We start from the raw sequence: 24693 nt of genomic DNA on the forward strand, positions 1-24693 counted from the left end.
GTGGAAAAATTGTGATGTCTTCATGGAAATGCCTATATAATGTCAGACGAAAATGGACTCAAAAGTCTCTGACACTGTCAATAAATCTTACATCAATAAGACTCTTGTCCAAGAAGATGGAACCAGTATCTTCTTCTATTCTGAAGTAGTTTCCAGGATTGGACTCAAAAAGGTATGTCACTTCAGCATTTTGTCCCATGTCACGGTCTGTTGCCAACACACCAGTGACACGCTTATTGACCTCAAATGTACGTGTGATCTGTTTGGAGTATGAGAGAGAATCGAACATGGGTCGATTGTCATTGCGGTCGTCAATGTGGACCCAGAACGTACACAGACTGTTGAGCTGCTGAGGCTGGCCTTTGTCCTCAGCCTTAATGGTGACTGGGTAACCACGGGAACCCTGCTCAGACTCGCGGTCAAACACGATATTGGTTACCACTGTCCCGTTGTCAGGATCTACATCAAAGTTCTTGGTTTGGTAAGCAGGAGTGACCACAGAATAGGTAATCTGACCATTCGGACCTCGGTCATTGTCTTCAGCTCTAACCTAAACAATCAAATTAAAAACACTCATAAAGAAATAGTGATTAAAATATATTCCAGTTTTTAATGTCAACTATTCTGATTATTTTGCTATTAAATCTTTTTGGGAAATTTCCTATTAAGTACCTTATCTTTGATCCTACACTGGTCCCCACACCTAGAGAAAAGATCATACCTCTGTGACTATTGGCTGGTCCCAGTCTCTCAGTGTAAAAACCCTGGTCCCCACCCCTCAGGATACCAAACCTGTATGACCCTGATCCCCACCCCTTCAGACACCAAACCTGTACAACACTGGTTCCCACCTAACGTGATACCTTACCTGTATAAACCTGTTTCCCATCCATCCAGCCACCTTACCTGTACAACCCAGGTACAAATCCCTGGGGGTAAAATCTTACCTGTACAACTTGGGTCACCACCCCTTGAGATCAAACCTTGCCCGCACAATCCTGGTCCCCACCCCTGGGGGTAGAACCTTACCTGTACAACCCTAGACCCCACCCCTGGTGGTAAAACCTTACCTGTACAACCCTGGTCTCCACCCCGGGGTCAAACCTTACCTGTACTACTCTGGTCCCCACCCCTGAAGCAAAACCTTACCTGTACAACCCTGGCCCCCACCCCTGTGGGTCAAACCTTACCTGTACAACCCTGGCCCCCATCCCCGGGGGTCAAACCTTACCTGTACAACCCTGGTCCTCACCCCTGGGGTAAAACCTTACCTGTACCACCCTGGTCCCTATTGGCTGGTTCTCCATCACATTAGGTTGGTAGTTACACGAAGGAAAGCCTGGGTTATTGTTGTTGATGTCCTTGATTTCTACGATAAGAACCGCATCCTGACGCTGTGTCACATGACCATCACAACACGATCCGTCGTCATACGCTGTTATGTTCAACACATATCTTGGTATGGCTGGAGGAATGGAGTTGGACAACTGGATGACCCCAGACTTGGGGTCAATGATGAATGGACCATTAGGGGCTTTTGTCAATCGTTCTGTGAAAGAAAAAGAAAAGAATGCTTTAGATTTCATGAAAGTGAAGCCCAAACACAGAGTCTAACTAAAACTTTTGTGGTAGTTTTTGGCCTAAAATGGTAAAGTAATGTGTCAAAATTCAGATTTGTATTCTACTATATAATTCCATTCCATCTCATCAAGGCTAGCCCTGCAAAAACCATACATTATAAAAAAAAAAAGATTTGAGAACAGATCTAACCAAAATGTAACAGATAGAGGGACAAATGACCATATATGTCAGACTTTTTACAGATATTGCTTGGTAATGAGGTTAGAGCTCAAACACGTAACTAGGAAAAGCTGGAAAGATGCATCTAACGGACCATTTGTGAGAAATAAGAACAAATCTCTGCAGCAAGTGAAGACAAGAGGATAAAGGATTTTTGTTTGTAATAATTGTTAATGATAAGTCTCAGTGATACCTGTGAAGAAATACTCGACATTGTCGCCGTCGGGGTCTACAGCCTGGACCATCGTCACGTAATTGTTAGCTGCTAGGTCCTCCCTGATGCTGGCGTTGATTTCACCGAGTCCCGTTCCAAACCGAGGCTTCTCGTCATTGATATTCGTGACATAAATGACCACACTTGCCCATCCCTTTTTTGGGAGAGCTCCATGATCAGTTGCCGTTACATTGAACTTGTAGAGTCGATCGGGATGGAAGTCGTAATCCAACCTCCTGGAAATAACCAATAAAATGTACTTCAAATATTATCAAATGTTGTCAATATTTTTAGGATAAAAATGTTTGAAGGTAGAGATTATTTTAGTGTTAGAAAGTCAGAAATAACACGTTTTTAGAATGTTTAAATTTTCTTAGTTACAACAAACATACAGGAAGACTGAAATAAGATTTTTAGCTGAAAATACAAATATCTAATGTTTGTTTGCTGGGTTTACCACCCGAATGAACGGCCAGGGTCATTTTGAGGAGGGGTCTCCTTGTATTGGTTGGTGACTACCTCACTGAACAACATACAGGAAGCCTGTTGCATGTCATCTAATGCAATTCGGATAAAGTGTGCCAAAGGATACAACCAAGACAACCCAGATCTAGAAAGGCCTGTTTCTTCCCGAGAAACACAAATTGAAAAAGGTAAGAACCACGCACCTCAGATCTTTACCTTAGGTTAGGTGGCTGGTGCTCTTACTGACCGAGCTATTGTGGCCCCCCAAATACATGCTTGATGTTGATATATTGCAAAAACTGGCCAATGTCTTCAACACATTTTTGAAATGAATGATATTTCTTAATATTTCCAATCTCCTCTCTCTTAAACAAGACTTATACACTGATATTAATCATCTTTAAAACATGATAAAGTGTTCTGAATTATGAACACAAAGTCAAATTATTATAAACATTTTGAAATCAAATCTTAGTATTATCAAAAATTGATAAATAAAATTGATAAATAACTCTCTGATGTGAGAAAACCACCAATTTCTATCTTTACACAGTAGGTACTGATTATTTATGAGGCTCTACTGATCCTAAAATATACTTCAACATGGAGCGACAGACATTGAAATTTAGTTGAAATTATTTTCAAAACAAGCATTTTTATCAAAATGATGGATGTTTCTCTTTAATGCACAAAGAGGTAAACAGCATTATGCTTGGAATCTCGGATAATGAAATCAGACGTGTTCATCAAGTAAATGTAATATCCCCTCAAGAGCGGAGCTTTCCTAAACCCCGAATACCAGATTCTCCCTAAGATATCAACAGGAGAGCCATCTATCATGATAACTGTAAATGGTAATATTTTAAAGACACACTCACTTTCTGAACCGATACTGTAACACCACTTAATAAAATATAATCGCTGCAGTTTTTTTCAGAATGTGGTTTTTAAGATGAATCATTGTTAAATTATTAATTTTCATTACAGATTTGTTTTCTTGAATGCTGCAAAACCCTCACTGAGTCATTTTCAATTGAATGGATGCATCCCATGATAATGACTAATATTATGATGGATCGTGGCTATTCTACCTGACCACAATGACTAATGTTAGTGTTTTTTGTTATCTTTAGTTTTACTTCTGAACCACAAAAACAGGGCAGGCCAATGTACTTACTTCGCCACTTTGAGGTCGCCAATGTAGTTATCGGAGACCGGGTCATAGCGAGTGACCACGTAGAAGTTGTCGTTGTTTACTTCGTAAGTCAGTTCTGCATTTTCCCCCGAATCTCGATCAGTGGCTATCACTGTAAACAAAAAGGTCCAAAACTTTAGTAGATTTTATTTTTTATGTTTATTTTCCCAAGTTGTCTCCCTTTTATACCCCATCCCCCCACCTTTAAAAAGACTTCGAGAATAATCACAAATAACAGGACTTTGCATATAGTAATGGAGGTGTGGACCTGGCTGTGATGTACAAATGTACTACTGGAGAACAAGGCAGCGTTGGAAGGGAGTTTATAGTAAAAACTGGATTAAAGTAATTTTGAAATGATTAAAATTAAGTAAGGGAATGCATGATATGAAGTAACAAGATGTTTTGTGTTTGGAGATTTTGAAGAAGATGCCGTACCGGAAAACAAGGTAGCATTGATTGGAGTTCCTTCACTGGTACTGTTGGTATATGTCGACAGACCAAACACAGGTGAGTTGTCATTGGAATCTTCTAGGTTCACAATCAGCTGCAAAAAGCAATGCCGGTAAATATTAAGCTTCACAAAGTCTTGCTTGAAGACCACAGGTGAAAAATTGTCTCTAAATGCTGTTATCTTTTTCATTAATATTTATCTTTTTCCCTTTTTGTTCTTTAAAGAAGAGACAACAATTCTTTTGAAATACTGTCTTTCTTTAATCTTTGTTTGTCTTTTTCCCCCTTTTTTGTTTTTGAAGAAAAAATAGCAAAATATTTTTTCGAATGCATTCAACTTTCCCTTTTGCTATAGCTACATATATATTGTATCATTACATAACATTCGTTGGATTCACCAGTACCACTTTACCATGTCTTGTCACTCCGTGACTCTGTTTCTGAAAACCTTTACTCACTTTATACAGCACTATGGAAACCTTTACTGAAATATAAAATCTCCTCAGTGACCATAAAGGGAGAGCAGATAAGGGAAATAACTCCCACCCACCTGTGTTGAGCTTGTGAGGCCAGTCGATTCCTCTGTGCCATTCAGTGTCAACGTAAACTGTTTCCATGACGATGCCTCATAGTCCATGCTCTGAAGCGTCTCAACTTCCCCCACCTCGTTAATAGCAAACAATGAGGATGGCTGATTCCGTTCGTCATACAAATGGAATCGTACTGAATGGTCCCCTTGCTGGGACTGAAATGGCTTTGCTTGAATTTTCAGATTAACTCTCTCTGCAGTCTGGAGCCTGTGCAAGTGAACATAGATCACTGGTTATCAAAGACTTACATTAAAATGGTTTGTATATATACAGAGGAACCTGAAAATCCAGACAAGCTATTTCCAAATAAACACTGTATTCTAGTGTCGTTGATGAGTACATCAGTATAATCAGATTCACCATCCTGATAACTTCTCTATCATGGACTCAAACCATCTTTTTTATCCCACTTGTCATTTTTATATTTCTGTCTCAATTATTTGGGAAAGTAACCCTGAAAACTGAGTAAGTCATACCAATATCTAAACCATAACAAAAATTGTTAAACTCTTTTAAAATTCATCTTAAATTGCCAAGTTCAGCTATCTGTTTTTTCATATATCAGTTTTTATTTTAAGTCCTATTGATTTCAAGACAATGAAGCCTGTCTGGTAATGATAAAATCAAGAAGGACGATCTGGTCCTGGATTAACAGGTTCCCTTGATAAAATCTCTATATAGTAGTCATTCCAATATCAGCATAGCTTTGTCCTTTTTTGAAAACACCATCATTTTGACATCTTTTTTTTTATTATCAATGAAATCCTTAAAAGAAGTCAATATTGTAATCAATTGCATGTTTAATTATGTATTTTCCCAATAAATGTTTTAATCAATTCATAGTTTCTTCCAAGAGTGTTAATAAAACAATCCAATCAGCACTCAAACCAATACCCGCTTCTTAAAATAAGCTGTAAATGTTCTTATTTTGTGTTTTCAAAAAAATGAACAGGCTTTGAATTAGAATGATTACAATATTTCCAATAGATCTGAATCATGATAAATTCCTGGATAAATAAGAGGCTATGATGTCACCAAGGTACATAAAGCAGTATACACATATATATAAAACGAAAATATATAGAAAGCATTTGCAAGGTAGTTATCAACACCAGCTGAATTAATCATGAGTATCATGTACTAAATGACTATAAGCACAAATTATTAACTTACAATATTACAGTAAAGCAGCTATCAAAATTTACTTCATATTCAATTGATTAAGTTAATCAATGCACTAGCCTTAATTACAGACAAACTTTAAGCAATGTTCCTACGTCTCTGAATAACTACAAAGGAAGTTAAACTAAACAATCCTTCAAAGCACCCAATGCCCGTCTCTACAAAACTAATATATCAAAATTTGAAAAAATGTTAGTTCATGCCAATTAAAGTTCAAAAGTTGTAAAAATTATCAAAGAAAAATTAATTTGATAAAAAAAGCACTACATTTAATCTACATCAAAATTAAGAAATATATGTATCAAAATAATGAGAAAAAAAAGGTTTTCTTTTCTAATCCAAACGGTATAAAAAAAATTAACGCCAAATCTAGTCAAAATATATTATGCTATACCATAAAATTCCTCATGTGAACATAAAATTTGTACCATGAAAAATATATTTAATAAAATTCATTTTTGACTTTTCCAACAAAATGCCACCGAATCCTTTAGCTTACTGACACAAGAACTAAAATAAATTTTGTTGTCATGGTGATGATGACACCATGTAACTTCTCCTGTTGCATCTTAAGGTTGTATGCATTACCTTTATTATAGGTAAGAGTTAACTCCCTTGACATATTAATTAACTGATAGTTTTTATATCAGATATTTTAGGGCATTTATGACTATGTCTCTTTCAAGTTAAGCTTTGTCAATCATGTTAGTAAGAACAAATTACCAGTCAAAATACATATTTGACAGTTTTAGAGAATAAAACTCTAAAAGGAGGTGTCCTGAACTTACAACTATCAGATTCTGATAACATACATCTTAAACATCTAATCAGGGGAAACATCTAATGTAGCAACTACATTTTTGGTAAATAATATAAAAAGAAGCAGCATTAGTGCTGGAGTAGTTTCAAGAAAAAAATTTCCGTCTTTTTTTTTTTAATTAAAGGAAATATTTATTTGAATGCCAAATAATTGAAGTGAAAATAGTTTGTTTTTAAGGGAGAACAGGCTTGGATTTAAAATATGTATTAACTAAAATTTCAGGTGAGAATATGCTAGATTTTAAGTTTGAATTAGCTAAAATTTTATGAGAAAAAAGAATATTAATGAGTCTTATAAAATTTAAATGTAATAATGATGGAAGTTCATGCAGACCTTGTCAGTCAAATACAGTTTTGTATGCAGAAGACATGTTTATGAACAATAACGAGACATTCCTAAGCACAATGGCATGTTGTCTGGGATGAACTTGTTTTGTACAAGACAATAGAGATAGCCCTTTGTTCCCCAACAGAAGGAAATACTTATGCTATCCATTCTGCATCAAAAACATGTAAGATAAACGGATGTGATGTTCAGATGGACGGACTGAGTTGTCATTGATATACATGTCTATCCCAGACCATCGTCTATCCCAGACCATCTGTACGCTACAGACACAAGTCAACATCGGGCAGATCTGATAAAACAAACACAACTACATAATGTACATATCATGTGTATCCCAGTTTTGTTTGGTCTTTTGAACACCAATGATAGCTGCTGCCCAAACTTTGCTTTGCCTTTCCTCTCAACACTTTTCTGAAGTGAAGATAAGAGGCATGTGTTCGAAGTCAGATGATAGACTGAACAGAATTTTGAATTGGGTAAACTTATGGCTAGATGACCTTAAACAATAAGTGTGATCAGCCTCAGTGATAGTGAAATATGTAAATGTGTGACTTCTGTACATGGGTCCCTTTTTAACGATTGTCTGTGGTCTACTTGTAACATAATGTATTTGTCTTTTATCAAAAAATTACATAACTGACATTTTATATCTGTAAACCGTCATTGTAACAGCATCAATTAGATACCACATAAGATTTCCACTTATCAGCTGATCAATTACTTGGAATAATCTTCGTGAATTCTAGAGCTCTTAAAGTTTCCCTTGGCCTAATATTCAGCTTCCATTTTGATGTTGTGCATTCATGATACTTTCATTGAATCAATGTTTGTAGCATTTTATTGGCAGTATATACAAGTATTTTGATTTCTGTAGTTTCTGTTTTTACTTTAATTACACATCATCTCTAAATACTTCAATTTAAAATAAGTTAAATGATTAATAAAGTACAATTGTCAGGTTTTATTTATATTATCCTGTTCTGCAAAAATATTTCATCATATACTTCAACAACACTGGATGATATCTAACAGTGTCTTCATCAGTAATACCAAATATATTTCACAAGTGGGGCTAATATTTTTACATTTTTCAATAGTGCCCAACATGAGTGAAAAATATCACTTTTATAGAATGATATTTTTGATATTTCATATGATAAAGATGTAATAAAGCTTAATTTGATGGCCATCTTTCCCAGAATTGCCTTAATATCTTAATGTCTGTAATTTTACTATTTAATTACCATACAAAAATCACCATGATTTTGTTAACAGCATAGTGTTATTCTTCAACAAACATAGCAGAAGCTTGTAAAATGTTGTACTTTGTGATGTGATGTAACATTCTTTGTTGTCAAACTTTTAGAAAGGGATGAAAATGAGAAAAACAATATAAAAGAAAAAATTTAAGTCTGTTAAACATTTAAACAACATTCACGAAATTTTAGCGAAATATTTCAAGATTTAATAATACACAACATCATACATCTACTACATATATCTAGAATGTGATCATTGTAAAAGACCAATGTCAAAAATACAGTTTGACAACAATTTTTTCTTTAAAATCTATCTATTTTCTTCCAAGTATCATAATGCCGACACTATGAAAGTACACACAAAAATCTAATGAGCAAGAGAGATGTTGACAGTGTTTTTGTTCCTATTAGGAATTTTATGTTTTCCCAACTCCAAATGTCAACTGCAAGAAATATTTAATACTGTGCAAATTGCAAGTTGGTAAATCTCACCCAGAAAAGGAAAATTAGTGTGGAAAAAACTTGTTGCAATAATAATAATTTAAGCTTTTAGAAATGTCAAAGTTTAAGTGATTTTCAAATAGCGATTAGTGCAGAAGATTTTTCCATGTTTTCATGCAACAAAAAAGTATTTTCAGAAGAAGAAAAAAATTGTCCTTGAAATCCCAAACACATGCTTTCATATCGCCATGCACAATATTCAAATTGTTAAAAGAATACTTTGTGCATTTTACATACCAAACACTTCCCCGCCTCAAAACGGAAAATTCAACAAATTAAAAACTCAACCAGAGAGACTTGGTAGAATACCAAAATATCTAAAGCACATTTTAAATGAGTAAATTGACAAGTATCCAAGGACACACAGGACACAAGGACATCTCCCCATGGGATAAAGACCAATGGTTTTACAGTGAATTCCTTTGGAGATACAAGAACTTAATCCATTCAAATCCTAATTAAGAGTAATCATCTAATTTAATTGATCTTTTTAACGAGAGGGGGATTGTGGTTAAAACTTTCCACAATTATACTAATTTCTTTTCTAAATTTAGAAAATCAATTACGTTCTGTACTCTCAAACTCGTCCATTTTATTTCAAGAAAGTGATAAACTATCTGTGGTTAATGCATATCATTTAAAACGGTATCTGCTGTTGAAAATTTAAATGAGAAATGCCCGTGATGCTGAAACTAAACTTTCATTATATCCTCACACAAACTCAGAACAGGAGTTTAAAATTTTACAAATCTAGAGAATAAAATTTAAATTTTTACTTCATTCAAGAAATTGTACCTTCCATTTTGGTTGTCATACAAATTGAGTTATCATTACTAATAGATTTTCTATGAGGCACCAGCAGCGGCACAAACTGAACATGTACAGCATTAATTTTCTAGTTTGAAAGAAGATTTACCTTAACAAGCATGCTGGGTATTGCGAAAGCAATACAAGTCCCCTATCAGCGCGCTTAAAATAGTAAGTGACCTTGACTTTGACCCACAAACCCTGAAACTTAACTTGATCTATATAGCTACTGATACTGAAGTTATACTCATACTGAAGTTATACTCATACTGAAGTTATAAAGTTATACTCATACTCAAGTTATAATATACTGTAAACAGTACATGGTAGAATAGAAATAATCAACTTTGACTCGTGTATTGTTGCAGGATATACAACGAGGACGAGGATATTTTGCAATTTTAATTAATAACTCAGGCCTGCGGCCTTCGTTATTAATTCAATTGCAAAATATCCTCGTCCTCGTTGTATATCCTGCAATAATACACGAATCATCGTTAATTATTTCTTAACTAACTTTCACCAATATACCTTGAAACATGACTGAGAAAAGTTTTGAAAACTGAGTGGACGTACGGCAGACGGACGGACAGACGGACGGATGAGGAGGAAACCTTTAGTCCCATTGGTGAGACTAACAACTTGAATGATAGTGTGAACAATTTTTTATTAATTTTCACCCCATTTTTTATTTTTTGTTTTTTCTTACAGGCCATTAGGCCATGGCAGAATTTCAAGATTTATAAATTACCACTGAAAACAACTTAAACTGGGCTGTAAGACAATCAAAAATGGCTTCCTTGTCAGATTAGATATCATTGCAACATTCTCAGATATATAACATCATTCCAAATCATCCACACACAAAGCGTAACATCTGAGGACAAAAAAATTCAAATGGACACAAATTAAATTTATATCAAATGAAACCAAATCTTTATTATTCAAATTTCAGAAGGCTCAACAGAGAGTACATTCAACTTTAGTATAATAGATATACAGTGACAGGAAATCAAAGGAAAGATTTTTTTCAGCCCAAAATATTCCTGAAAATTTTAATGAGTTAAAAAAAAAAACACATTAAAAAATTTAAAAGTTATAATAGTGACAGAGGGATCATAATTTAAATTCTATATTGTTGCAATATGTTAATGGTAATATCATAATCTTAATATTCCATGAAAGCTTTTAAAAATTCAAAAACTTTTTCTTTTTTTTTTTAACAGTAAGAAGACTTTTTTCATGGTTTTGAGATTTCTGTTTATTTTCCGGACTGAAATCAGAGCCTAAACAGCAATTTGATGATGAACGACTATGATTAGTGAAACAAAATCAAAGGGAGGTAACTCACTTGTATCCTGCTTGGTTGTTTTCAGACACATAGGCAATGTAAGGATTTTCAAAGAACTGCGGTGAACGATTTCCAACAAGGACTTGGACAATCTCAAAATCCGATTTCTGAGTGGCATCAAGGGCAGACATGTCCCGAGCAGAAACGACAAGCTCATAAACACGTCCCCTCTCAAACTGACCATTCCCACTGACCGTCGTGATGATTCGCCCAACATTGGTTCCATTGACATTGACATTCTGGATGGCAAACTTCCTCTCTCCAGCTGTAGAAACATAAACGGAAATTAAATGTCAATATAAAAACTTCTCTACATTTTATTTGACATAAGTTGGACAGAATTTCTTGAAGACAGAATTTCTTGAAAATCTGTGTGTAAACTATATACTACCAAAGTCTGTATGTAAACTATACTGACAAAGTCTGTATGTAAACTATACTGGTAAAGTCTGTATGAAATTTAAACTATACTGACAAAGTTTGTATGTAAACTATACTGATAAAGTCTGTATGTAAACTATACGGACAAAAATTGTATGTAAACTATACCGGCAAAGTCTGTATGAAATTTAAACTATACTGACAAAGTCTGTATGTAAACTATACTGACAAAGTCTGTATGTAAACTATACTGACAAAGTCTGTATGTAAACTATACTGACAAAGTCTGTATGTAAATTATACTGACAAAGTCTGTATGTAAATTATACTGACAAAGTCTGTATGTACCAGGCATCATTAGGCTTATAACCAGGCATAGGGTTTTACCTTATAATTATTACTAGACTTATCTTTATAGTTCATGCCCTAAGCCATCTTGCTGCATATTTTTGCTCCCAGAAAAAAATTAAAATGTTCACAGCTACAAATTAATGTTTAGGAATAATCTTGTTACATCTAATTAGCTTTGGGGAAAAAATCCAAAACTGCCACAGGAAAATCTGCTGAGTAATTTTGTGACAATAATTTGGAGGACATCTACCACAATTATCAGACAAATCTATTCCACAATGATGACTGATTATTAGAAACATGATATTTCATATCATTGAGCTGCAGGTCTGAAATCCAGCTGCTCCAATCAGCTGTGCACTATAGGTGATTAATGAATACACACGCTAAACAGCTGCACTTCAAATCAACACTAATTTGTACATCAAATCACACTACAATCACAACAGGATTGCCCTTGTACCAAATCTAACTCAACATCATATAAAACATGTGTCGATCAAAGTCAGCAAGCTAGCTTCTTAAATTTTAATGATCTCAATTTGATTATTTCTGTATCAGGCTACGGATGTTACAAAGATATTACTGACCATTCTAAAGTTCTAATTCCAGCATTCTTTTAAAATATTGAAGACTGTTAAATCACTTGGCTATTTCAAGGTCTTAGAATTGGAATAAGATCAACTTATACTAAATCTAATATTGTGACACCAAAACACTTTAAAACCTTAAAATAAATGTTGTGCAAATCTCAAATATGTTGAATACTTCATGAGAAATCACTTTCCTCCTAAATCTATATCCATACACTGTCTTCTGTACAGAAACTAAAAGGGGAACATCAGTCACAACGAACTAGGGACTGATTTCCTCGTCTTTATTGGTGCATTCTTCTGGTTTTAGTGGCCGCATTGTGGCCTGAGTGGTTAAGGTGTCCTGACACTTTATAGCTAGCCCTCCACATCTGGGTTGTGCGTTCGAAACTCACATGGAGTAGTTGCCTGATACTGAGTGTATAGGCCAGTGGTTTTTCTCCGGGTACTCCGGCTTTCTAATTACAACTCCAAAACCTGGCACATCCTTAAATGACCCAAGCTGTTAATAGGAAGTTGAATAAAATCTACCTGTTTCGTCCGAACATTTGCTTCATTGGGTTGTTGGAAGCCCAATGTTCCCGGGCTAAGCCGGTAGACTACACCAATAAGACAAGGAAACCAGTCCCTATATTGTTGTGATTGACTAATTAACTCGCCAATCACCCTGTGTACCATTACGTATCCAGGTCAAGGACACCAGGACCATCCTATCCCCCACTACTCATCCCCGTGTTGGCTCTATCTGAGTCCCCCACTACTCATCCCCGTGTTGGCTCTATCCGAGTCCCCCACTACTCATCCCCGTGTTGGCTCTATCCGAGTCCCCCACTACTCATCCCCGTGTTGGCTCTATCCGAGTCCCCCACTACTCATCCCCGTGTTGGCTCTATCCGAGTCCCCCACTACTCATCCCCGTGTTGGCTCTATCCTGAGTCCCCCACTACTCATCCCGTGTTGGCTCTATCCGAGTCCCCCACTACTCATCCCCGTGTTGGCTCTATCCGAGTCCCCCACTACTCATCCCCGTGTTGGCTCTATCCGAGTCCCCCACTACTCATCCCCGTGTTGGCTCTATCCGAGTCCCCCACTACTCATCCCGTGTTGGCTCTATCCGAGTCCCCCACTACTCATCCCCGTGTTGGCTCTATCTGAGTCCCCCACTACTCATCCCCGTGTTGGCTCTATCCGAGTCCCCCACTACTCATCCCCGTGTTGGCTCTATCCGAGTCCCCCACTACTCATCCCCGTGTTGGCTCTATCCGAGTCCCCCACTACTCATCCCCGTGTTGGCTCTATCTGAGTCCCCCCACTACTCATCCCCGTGTTGGCTCTATCTGAGTCCCCCCACTACTCATCCCGTGTTGGCTCTATCTGAGTCCCCCACTACTCATCCCCTGTGTTGGCTCTATCTGAGTCCCCCACTACTCATCCCGTGTTGGCTCTATCTGAGTCCCCCACTACTCATCCCCGTGTTGGCTCTATCTGAGTCCCCCACTACTCATCCCCTGTGTTGGCTCTATCTGAGTCCCCCACTACTCATCCCCGTGTTGGCTCTATCTGAGTCCCCCACTACTCATCCCCGTGTTGGCTCTATCTGAGTCCCCCACTACTCATCCCCGTGTTGGCTCTATCTGAGTCCCCCACTACTCATCCCCGTGTTGGCTCTATCTGAGTCCCCCACTACTATCCCGTGTTGGCTCTATCTGAGTCCCCCACTACCCATCCCTGTGTTGGCTCTATCTGAGTCCCCCACTACTCATCCCTGTGTTGGCTCTATCTGAGTCCCCCACTACCCATCCCTGTGTTGGCTCTATCTGAGTCCCCCCACTACTCATCCCTGTGTTGGCTTTATCTGAGTCCCCCACTACTCATCCCCGTGTTAGCTCTATCTGAGTCCCCCACTACTCATCCCCGTGTTGGCTCTATCCGAGTCCCCCACTACTCATCCCTGTGTTGGCTCTATCTGAGTCCCCCACTACTCATCCCTGTGTTGGCTCTATCTGAGTCCCCCACTACTCATCCCCTGTGTTGGCTCTATCTGAGTCCCCACTACTCATCCCCGTGTTGGCTCTATCTGAGTCCCCCACTACTCATCCCCGTGTTGGCTCTATCTGAGTCCCCCACTACTCATCCCCGTGTTGGCTCTATCTGAGTCCCCCACTACTCATCCCCGTGTTGGCTCTATCTGAGTCCCCCACTACTCATCCCCGTGTTGGCTCTATCTGAGTCCCCCACTACTCATCCCCGTGTTGGCTCTATCTGAGTCCCCCACTACTCATCCCCGTGTTGGCTCTATCTGAGTCCCCCACTACTCATCCCCGTGTTGGCTCTATCGAGTCCCCCACTACTCATCCCCGTGTTGGCTCTATCTGAGTCCCCCACTACTCATCCCCGTGTTGGCTCTATCTGAGTCCCCCACTACCCATCCCCGTGTTGGCTCTATCTGAGTCCCCCCACTACTCATCCCCTGTGTTGGCTCTATCTGAGTCCCCCACTACTCATCCCCGTGTTGGCTCTATCTGAGTCCCCCACTACTCATCCCCGTGTTGGCTCTATCTGAGTCCCCCACTACTCATCCCCGTGTTGGCTCTATCTGAGTCCCCCACTACTCATCCCCGTGTTGGCTCTATCTGAGTCCCCCACTACTCATCCCCGTGTTGGCTCTATCTGAGTCCCCCACTACTCATCCCCATGTTGGCTCTGAGTCCCCCACTACTCATCCCCGTGTTGGCTCTATCTGAGTCCCCCACTACTCATCCCCATGTTGGCTCTGAGTCCCCCACTACTCATCCCCGTGTTGGCTCTATCTGAGTCCCCCACTACTCATCCCCGTGTTGGCTCTATCCGAGTCCCCCACTACCCATCCCTGTGTTGGCTCTATCTGAGTCCCCCACTACTCATCCCCGAGTTGGCTCTATCTGAGTCCCCCACTACTCATCCCCGTGTTGGCTCTATCTGAGTCCCCCACTACTCATCCCCATGTTGGCTCTATCTGAGTCCCCCACTACTCATCCCCATGTTGGCTCTATCTGAGTCCCCCACTACTCATCCCCGTGTTGGCTCTATCGGAGTCCCCCACTACTCATCCCCGTGTTGGCTCTATCTGAGTCCCCCACTACTCATCCCTAAGTTGGCTCTATCTGAGTCCCCCACTACTCATCCCCGTGTTGGCTCTATCTGAGTCCCCCACTACTCATCCCTGTGTTGGCTCTATCTGAGTCCCCCACTACTCATCTCTGTGTTGGCTCTATCTGAGTCCCCCACTACTCATCCCCGGCCGTGTTGGCTCTATCTGAGTCCCCCACTACTCATCCCCGTGTTGGCTCTATCTGAGTCCCCCACTACTCATCCCCATGTTGGCTCTGAGTCCCCCACTACTCATCCCCGTGTTGGCTCTATCTGAGTCCCCCACTACTCATCCCTGTGTTGGCTCTATATGAGACCCCCACTACTCATCCCCGTGTTGGCTCTATCTGAGTCCCCCACTACTCATCCCCGTGTTGGCTCTATCTGAGTCCCCCACTACTCATCCCCGTGTTGGCTCTATCTGAGTCCCCCACTACTCATCCCTGTGTTGGCTCTATCTGAGTCCCCCACTACTCATCCCCGTGTTGGCTCTATCTGAGTCCCCCACTACTCATCCCCGTGTTGGCTCTATCAGAGTCCCCCACTACTCATCCCCGTGTTGGCTCTATCCGAGTCCCCCACTACTCATCCCCGTGTTGGCTCTATCTGAGTCCCCCACTACTCATCCCCGTGTTGGCTCTATCTGAGTCCCCCACTACTCATCCCCGTGTTGGCTCTATCTGAGTCCCCCACTACTCATCTCTGTGTTGGCTCTATCTGAGTCCCCACTACTCATCCCCGTGTTGGCCCTATCTGAGTCCCCCACTACTCATCCCCGTGTTGGCCCTATCTGAGTCCCCCACTACTCATCCCTGTGTTGGCTCTATCTGAGTCCCCCACTACTCATCCCCGGCCGTGTTGGCTCTATCTGAGTCCCCAACTACTCATCCCCGGCCGTGTTGGCTCTATCTGAGTCCCCCACTACTCATCCCCGTGTTGGCTCTATCTGAGTCCCCCACTACTCATCCCCGTGTTGGCTCTATCTGAGTCCCTCACTACTCATCCCTGTGTTGGCTCTATCCGAGGTCTTCTGTACATGTTACAATCCATTTCTTGTACACCAAGGCATTTGCTGGACACTATTTAATTACATAGCTAAACTTTAGCTCTTTACAGCTTTTTACCAGCCAAACTAAGTATATAAAAGGAGATAGATGCAGCTTATATTTATAATAATAGCAAACCAAACTCACATTGTGCAAGTCTGGACCTTGATTTTTTGAAAGGAAATGAATTGCAAGCTTGTACTTTAGGCCAGGAAGCCTCTTTATGTTTTAATTTGGTAAACCATGGGTAATACTAGTTGTTCTAGAAAGAAATCACAGTTGGATATATAGATAAATAGCTGGATCCCCTGGAAACAATAGTATCTGACTCAATTGATCAACCCAAGACTTTGCTTGGACTTTCGAACACTATTTTTGAGATTATGTTCAACTTCAGTGAAATTTTAATATGTTTGATATATATTGGTCATTAACAATGTTGATTGATACAATTCATTATTGTGTATATATCATTAAATCTGTTACACCATTGTATCATAAGCTTACAATTTTGTTGCAACACTCCAGAGATTTGTTTCTGTGAATATTTTAGAAATTATATTTGAACACCAGGAGTAAGGTTTAAGGACTTTTCATGATCATTAGGCAATAAATAGGTCAAATTCAAAGACTTTCAATTATGGCCTGACACTTAATTCTAAGACTTTTCAAGGTGGGGCAGAAGTTGAGGACTACATAAATATGAATTGTGTCTACATGTTAGAATCTAACCTGACTCCAAGATGTATTTGATATCTGAGCCGGTGTCTGGGTCGTATGCCAGCAGTTCGTAGACCATCTCTCCAACACTCGGATTTGTTGATACTGTCGCCAGGAAAGGCCGGGGCTGATTAACAAATATGGGGCGTTCATCGTTGGTGTCCGTCACCTTAAGCGTGATTGCGAGTTCCGTTAAATCTGCAAAGAATAAAAATATCATCAGTCTAAATCTTAGGCATTAAAGATAGGTTAAATTAATTAATGCTATACTGTTTAACAGTAATATGCTTATAATATTAGTAACTAAGGGTTTGGGTGTGAGTGTTTTGCAACTTCCCAAATGGCATATACATATATATATCACAACCAGTGTGTATGATTAGAGCGTGACGTTTCTGTGATCACACTGTCACATTCGCCAGACAAATATCAGTAATAGATTATGGTATATCACAAATCCTTGTATATGTTTAGAGTGTGACATTTTGGTGACCACTCTGTCACCTTCATCAGACAAATAACCAGTAACAGACTTTCGTATGATTACTGCAACCAGTGTATGATTAGAGCATCCCTGTGAGGAAACTCCAGGGTTTGAAATTTGTATGAAGTCCCTGTGGGGGGACCATATATAGGGTCTGAAATTTGTATGAAGTCCCTGTGAGGAGACTGCAGGGTCTGAAATTTGTATCATATTAAGTTCCTGTGGGTAGACTGTAGGGTTGGAAATTTGTGCAAAGTTAATGTGGCTCAGTCTGAAGGGGCTTCATGACTTCAGAGGAAAATTCTGACTGCAATAAAATTCTCTCACAAGATTTTACAGGACTTGTAGCAACTGAAATGTGTTGATTAAATAAGTCTATGACGTTTTAATTCATTAATGTTCCAAACACAATTAAGGTACAGTATACCGTTTGATTAAGAAACCAAACTACATTTTAGCATCAATAGATTATTTTTTTATGCTACATATAGTTGCTGTAGCTGGAGTTTAACTTAATCTCCTACAATCTATATATACATTACTCTGACTTTCTCTCATGACATTGATGGAAATTCACAATCTCCATACTTCCATTACAGCCGAGGCAGAAGGAGAATCAATCAGCCCGATATAAAATACAATACCACACACAGTAGGGTTTTTTTTTAATTAGAGCCTTCCTTACACACCTGTGAAGTAGGTCAAAGGAAACACTGCTATAAGGGAAACACACCTGAAATTAGGTTAACAGGGCACCAAACTGTTCGTAATACACTTAAAGTGTCAAACAACTGTCAACAAGCTACAAATCCCCAGCTGAAGAGGAGGTATAGAAAAACTCTATATTGATCAGGCTCTGCACTAATGTCTTAGGGGAAAAGTAATCTAATTTTTAAATCTTGTTAAAGTTTAATGTGAGGAAGTCTTCGGCAGAAACCGAGTTTTCTAGCACGTTGATTTGATGCAGATATCCTGCAGTAATGGTCGGCATTAACTCAACACAGTAAAACACAGTTGCCAACTGAAGCGTAATTTTTCCTGATGCATTATTTAGAGATTCCACCGGATCAGTGCAAGCTTCCATTTTTCCAACACAAGGAGGATACAATAGAATTTTTATATATCTCACAAGGACAAATGTATTATACATATCTGTACATGTGAGTGTATATTTTATTTGTTTTAAAGCTTTGTGATCAAGTCGGCTAGCACATCTGATCTAATAAACAAACTTTGTATTTTGGTACTGGAGACTCATTTTCCAATCCAATCACCTATTGTACCCCAAACATTGGCTGCAGTTTTATGATTGGAACAGCTACCTGGCTATTGCCAGTGAGATTTGTGATGATTCCCTCACCAATTGCCACCTGTATAGGTATATATCAAAGATAGAGGAAACATTTTTGAAAATCATGTATTGAGAATCATCTGTGAGGTACCTGCGGAAAGCCCCAGTCCAGTTACTGGTAGATAAGTATGGTAGCCCCACCAGATATCAGTAGATCAAATACGGTAACTCTAATATACTATCTCTTCACAACAGAAATAAATTTCAATTCCAAATGGCTGAGACAACTCAATTGACCTTGAGCAGTTTTTTATGACCTTGCTATCCCGTAACTTGCCTGATATTGATTTTTTTTATAAGGTGTCCAATCTGATATACCACAGACTCCACTGAACCAGTTAAATTGACATGATAACACGTAAAATGGGTCACAATCACCAGATGGCATGATGGGAGTTTTTAACAGTACATTGAATTATTTAAACCTCTGGACAAGTTATTGAAGTAAAGCTTTGTGAAACCAATTAGAGATAGAAAACAGGGGTACATATAATCACCTGTCAACAGCCTATTACCTAAAGAGGGTTTTTTGTGTGGTGTGCCCTGATTAACAGTTCCACAAATTAAAGGACAGCTGCCTTCCATTGTACTTGCTAGTCCATATGCTGTTTTGTACAATGTGTGAATGTTATTAAACGGAAAAAAACTCATTATGTATTTCCTACAAAATTAAACCTATAATAGATCTATAATGTTCTGACATTTTAAAATCAATATTTTCTCCTCATCCTGATGTTTACAATGGTACATGGAGCAGCAAAGTGCTTTGTTAATTTGAAATGATCAGGTGAAGTGTCTCTTCATGATCAATCGATCAATGTTAGCTATATATATCAAATTGCAACAGAAGTTTCAATGTGAGTATTGAATTTTCATAGTTTGTATTCTATACTATAAGTAACAATTACAGCCTTTCATGTCCTCATATAAGACATGTACAAGCCACAAGATATAACATCTTTCAATACAAATTCAGATTTAGATTCAGTAGAGACGAGGAAAAAAAGAATTTTTTTTTTAAATGAAACTGTACCATACTCTTGTTTCATCCATCTACAGACCCACCAGTGATATGATTAGAGCCTAATAATAGTGTTGATACCATACATAGTAGGCAATAGAGTCAAATGGTCAAAATATGTCTTAATCTGGAAATAATTAGTAAGATTCAAAATCCTCATAATTCAAATGTAATTTTCATAATTGGATTCTAATACACTTGTAGCACATAACGAATTAAAATGTGATATACAGCTAACAGAAAAACTTTGGGGTCTTAATAAATAATTCTACCTAATTTATAAACCACCTGCAATCTCAAAGTGTTTTACAAAAGACTTGAATTAGTAGTCTACAATTTTTGGACAAATTTGTCCATAAGCTGCACATTTCTCACGCTCCTAACAACACTGACGTAACATGTATTTTATTTGTTTATGACATCTACCATTGAAGATGTGCAGTGGATGGTTTTAAAGCTAAAAAACATTAACATGACATTTAAAAATTGACGTGACATACAACATTCATATATCAAGATTTTATCAGTTCAAATCTTGTTATAATACCACGAATTAAATCAAGATCAAATTGGCCACTATCTAAATGCCAACCAGTAACTACCCACATTTAGAGAGATTTTACATTGCCCATATACACACACTACCTAGGAGCCAAGTTCATTTTACCCAAACACAATCCCTCCAAAGTTCTGTCTAATGATGTGCACATAGTCTGTCTCATTAATACACAAACCAATTTATACTATAAACTTACTGCTGTCTCTGCTCATTAGCATGCTATCATCTCTGCTATATAACAAATGAATCAAAAGTCAATGTTCTGAGTTCTTAAGACAACACCAGTATATACCGGTATAACATCATGATAAACATGCTTCATTTTTAACAACTTCCACCAATAACGGCGTCTGACATGCAAAGAAACAATTGCTTCAGATTTTTTTCTCTCGGAGATTGAAGGATAAATCAAAGCTTTGCTATGCCATTGTTTTGCAGTACTGCGTCTCCGTAATGATCAATTTCCTACCGATTGTCCTAGACGATTCTCTCCTTTAGGATTTTGTCATGGTTACGTGTCTTTGTTGTCTGCATATAATTTAATCTGAGAGCTTCTTGTATGTATAGATTTTAAACACATAAGGCAATTGCTTTATTTGATCATAAGTATCATGGGAAACATGTAACAGTCAAGTACCATGTGAGTCAATAACCATGGAATTACGACAGAAAATTAAATGACTGACCTTAGGACATCCTCCAAACATAGAATTGAACTTGTTGAATTGTCCAAACATTTTATTAACCTTGCTAAATTGTGTGCATGTCCGAATATTTGATTGACATTGATCAATTGCCCAAACATTTGATTGACATTGTTCAATTGTCCAAACATATGCTCAACCTTGCTAAATTGTGTGCATATCCAAACATTTAATTGACATTGTTCAACTGTCCAAACATTTGATTAACCTAGTTAAATTGTGTGCATGTCCAAACATTTGATCGACATTGTTCAACTGTCCAAACATTCGATTAACCTAGCTAAATTGTGTGCATGTCCAAATTTAAACATTTATCGACATTGTTCAATTGTCGAAACATTTGTATGACATTGTTGAATTGCATGTCCAACAGAGTGGCCTTTTCAAATTGTGTGCATGCCCGCATCGAAATATATAATTGGCATTGTCAAGTTGTCCAAACATTTGATTGACATTTTATAACAAATTGCCCAAACATTTGACTGACATGGTTAATCATACAGGTTCTAACACTGACCTAGCTTAAAATTGCCCAAACGTTTAACGTTTAGCTGAATGTTCAAAACATCTGACGGACCTTGCTAATGATTGTGTGTGGCTAGAGGTCTATAAAGTTATAAAATAAATAAATCTTCAGTTAATCAGTTAATGTGACCAATACTTTCTGTCACTCTATAATCCTAAATCATGTTTATCTGTTCATTAAATGAAGTTTACAGATTGATAGCTGGAAGGTTAATTGTTTGAGACCCATGCCAATCCATCTGTTCCCTTTACCACAGTTTTATCTGTACTGATACCAGGAGCTAAATATAATCTCGGGTGGCAGGAATCAAAATTTTATATCATAATGAAAAAACATTGCAAGTTATACATTACAGGAGCAGTTTGACTCTATTACCTCATATAAATTTGTGGGGAACATTTTGGGGTAAAGACTATTACCTATGTGAAATAAAAGGAGTGTATCCCTGAAATGAAAATTATATAATTGATTGTTTCTGTACCAGCAGACCTACCAAACACTTTAGGTTACTTGACCTAATTAAGTTACATGTACTATATATAAGGGGGGGAATGCTTTCATCAATCAAAAACAACTTTTTCTTTGTTACAAGTGTTCTCATATGGTTCCTTGAAGAAAAAAAAATACATATCCAGATGAAGTTTGAAAAGGAAAGTGTAGTAAACATCTTCAAGTCATGATAACTTTAATGAGATGCTGATGTTGTAAAGGGTCTTTATATAGCTATAGCCACTCAGTTGAATAAAACCAGCTGGAAAATTTGTTAGACCAATAAATATGTATTTCAGGTGCAGATCAAATGGGAAATTTTGTAAAATCCTAATCATAAAGCAGCACCTATAAATGTCTGTACAGACTATACTTTAAACTCTGAAAATGTGATATCCACATGCACATCAAAATAGCTTGTATCTGCTCTAGACATGTATATATGTATATATGTTTGGGTTTGGTCTGAATTAATGTTTGAGGAGCAATTTTTTTTATTTTTTTTTACCTTCAAAATTGGAAGACAATAACACTCACAGAACAAGGAGTACAATTGTACACATAACAGCAGTACCAGATTCTGGGACTCCACATCTCAAAAAACAACTTAGATTTTCTCGACTATGCATCATACAGCTTTAAGTTTAACAGATGACTCCACTTGAAAGCTATTGGATCCACTGAGGGGAAAAAAGACAGATTTTTTGTTTTGTTTATACAGAATCCAAAGTCAAGTAGCTGCAACATTTGTTTCCACCTCATGGATACTGGAAATGTGTTCGTATGTACCTTTACTAAAACAAATTCCTTTGATAATGTAATACATAACATATATACAATTCAATCAGTTGTTTAAAACAGATATCTCTCAACAGATTTACAACCTCTGTGGTATATTAGCTTGATTCCCCTCGACACGAAGAAAGGGAACACTTACAATACTCAAATGGTAATTCAGAAATCAACACAATAAGTTTTCTTTATAATATTAATAATAATTGAGGCATGAACATATATTTTCATCATCAAGCAGTCAAAAGCTCAAATGTGTCTACTTTGTAATTGCAGGCTATAATTATATATATAATGAATTAGACATTCTACTAGAACATGGAGTTTTTAACCAGATCATCATCCAGAGAATGATAAATTAACTTTAAACTTTTAAACTGATGATACGAAGGAAGAAAAATTATAGTGCTCTGGGTCTGTAGAACTCACACAATCAATACCCCAAATAATTACTCCAAAAATACCAGAGCCTTCGATCCATCACCCTATTAGTCCAAAAATACTTGAACCTTCATCGACTAATTATTCCAGAAATACCTGCACCTTCATCTTCATTGACAACCATGAGGCCAACAGGTCAGGTTATAGCTAATAGAAGAAGTAAACAAAAGCCCCAGGGGGCCTGTATCGCTCACCTAGTTGGATCTGATCAAACGCCAAAATAATGTTCATGTTCATTTCATTAACAGCTTTAATTGTCAATCTCAAACAATGCTATATGGTTATTTAAGTGCAGGGATCTCAACTGCTTTAAAGAAATAACCCAGAAGAAAACCGGCCAATAAAACAGAGATTCATTGTCTGCATTTCTACTACACTCAGTGTTTCAGTGTTGACTTCATTGTTTCTAAACATTTTCTTCAGCTTGGAATGTATGGTTTATGTAAGGATTTTGGTTACAAAAACAATGAATGTTTATTCATGACATTTCGATGACTAGTACAGTATAATATACACTGTGGCCATCATCAGACAAATGACCAGGGCATCACACAGAGGACTAAAATGTGAATGAGTTGTCTTAGAAATTTGAAGATCAACAATGTTGATTTTAGCTATGTTGCAGTGTACAATACTATATGTTTTTGTGTTTTTTTGTAATAAGATTGAAATGCCTCGATTCTGCTATTCTGCCTAATACCGGTCATGTATGTGCTAGAGTCAATTTGCCCCTTCATTCGATTTTTTTTGTCTTTAAAACAAGCACAATGACCATAGAAGTTTACTGCAAAACCTTAATTTCCACTTCAGAAATACATCACCAAAACGTTCCACACTCAACCATCCATTTGTAGTATGTGTTAACCCCAGATTTAACAAATCATATAAAGACTCTGAGTCTAATTATCCAATTCTTTATAACTCAAAAGTCAAAAAAGTTAATTCTTTGCTTAAAATTATTACTGCTACTGATAATGTCTAAAAGAAATATTTAAGCTTAAAGCTTGAAAAGGTGTTACTAACTTGGACCATCTACCTAGTTGTATATATTGGTGATGTATTAAGTTAACCACAGTGCAAGTTTTACCCATATATTGATATAAATAGCCTGCCCACATATA

At 37.7% G+C, this 24693-nt stretch overlaps 1 protein-coding gene across 1 annotated transcript in view; it reads right to left on the reverse strand.

Moving 5' to 3' along the window:
• LOC117337123 (neural-cadherin-like) overlaps nt 1-24693 on the reverse strand; it is a 93306-nt gene that overhangs the window by 25674 nt on the left and 42939 nt on the right. Inside the window, 8 exon segments of the mRNA XM_033897918.1 lie at nt 92-550; nt 1272-1549; nt 1994-2250; nt 3657-3786; nt 4113-4221; nt 4678-4924; nt 10986-11250; nt 17218-17403. Of these exon segments, the coding sequence (XP_033753809.1) occupies nt 92-550; nt 1272-1549; nt 1994-2250; nt 3657-3786; nt 4113-4221; nt 4678-4924; nt 10986-11250; nt 17218-17403 (1931 nt within the window).

This window comes from Pecten maximus, chromosome 11 (genome assembly GCF_902652985.1).
Source record: "Pecten maximus chromosome 11, xPecMax1.1, whole genome shotgun sequence".
NCBI lineage: Eukaryota > Metazoa > Mollusca > Bivalvia > Pectinida > Pectinidae > Pecten > Pecten maximus.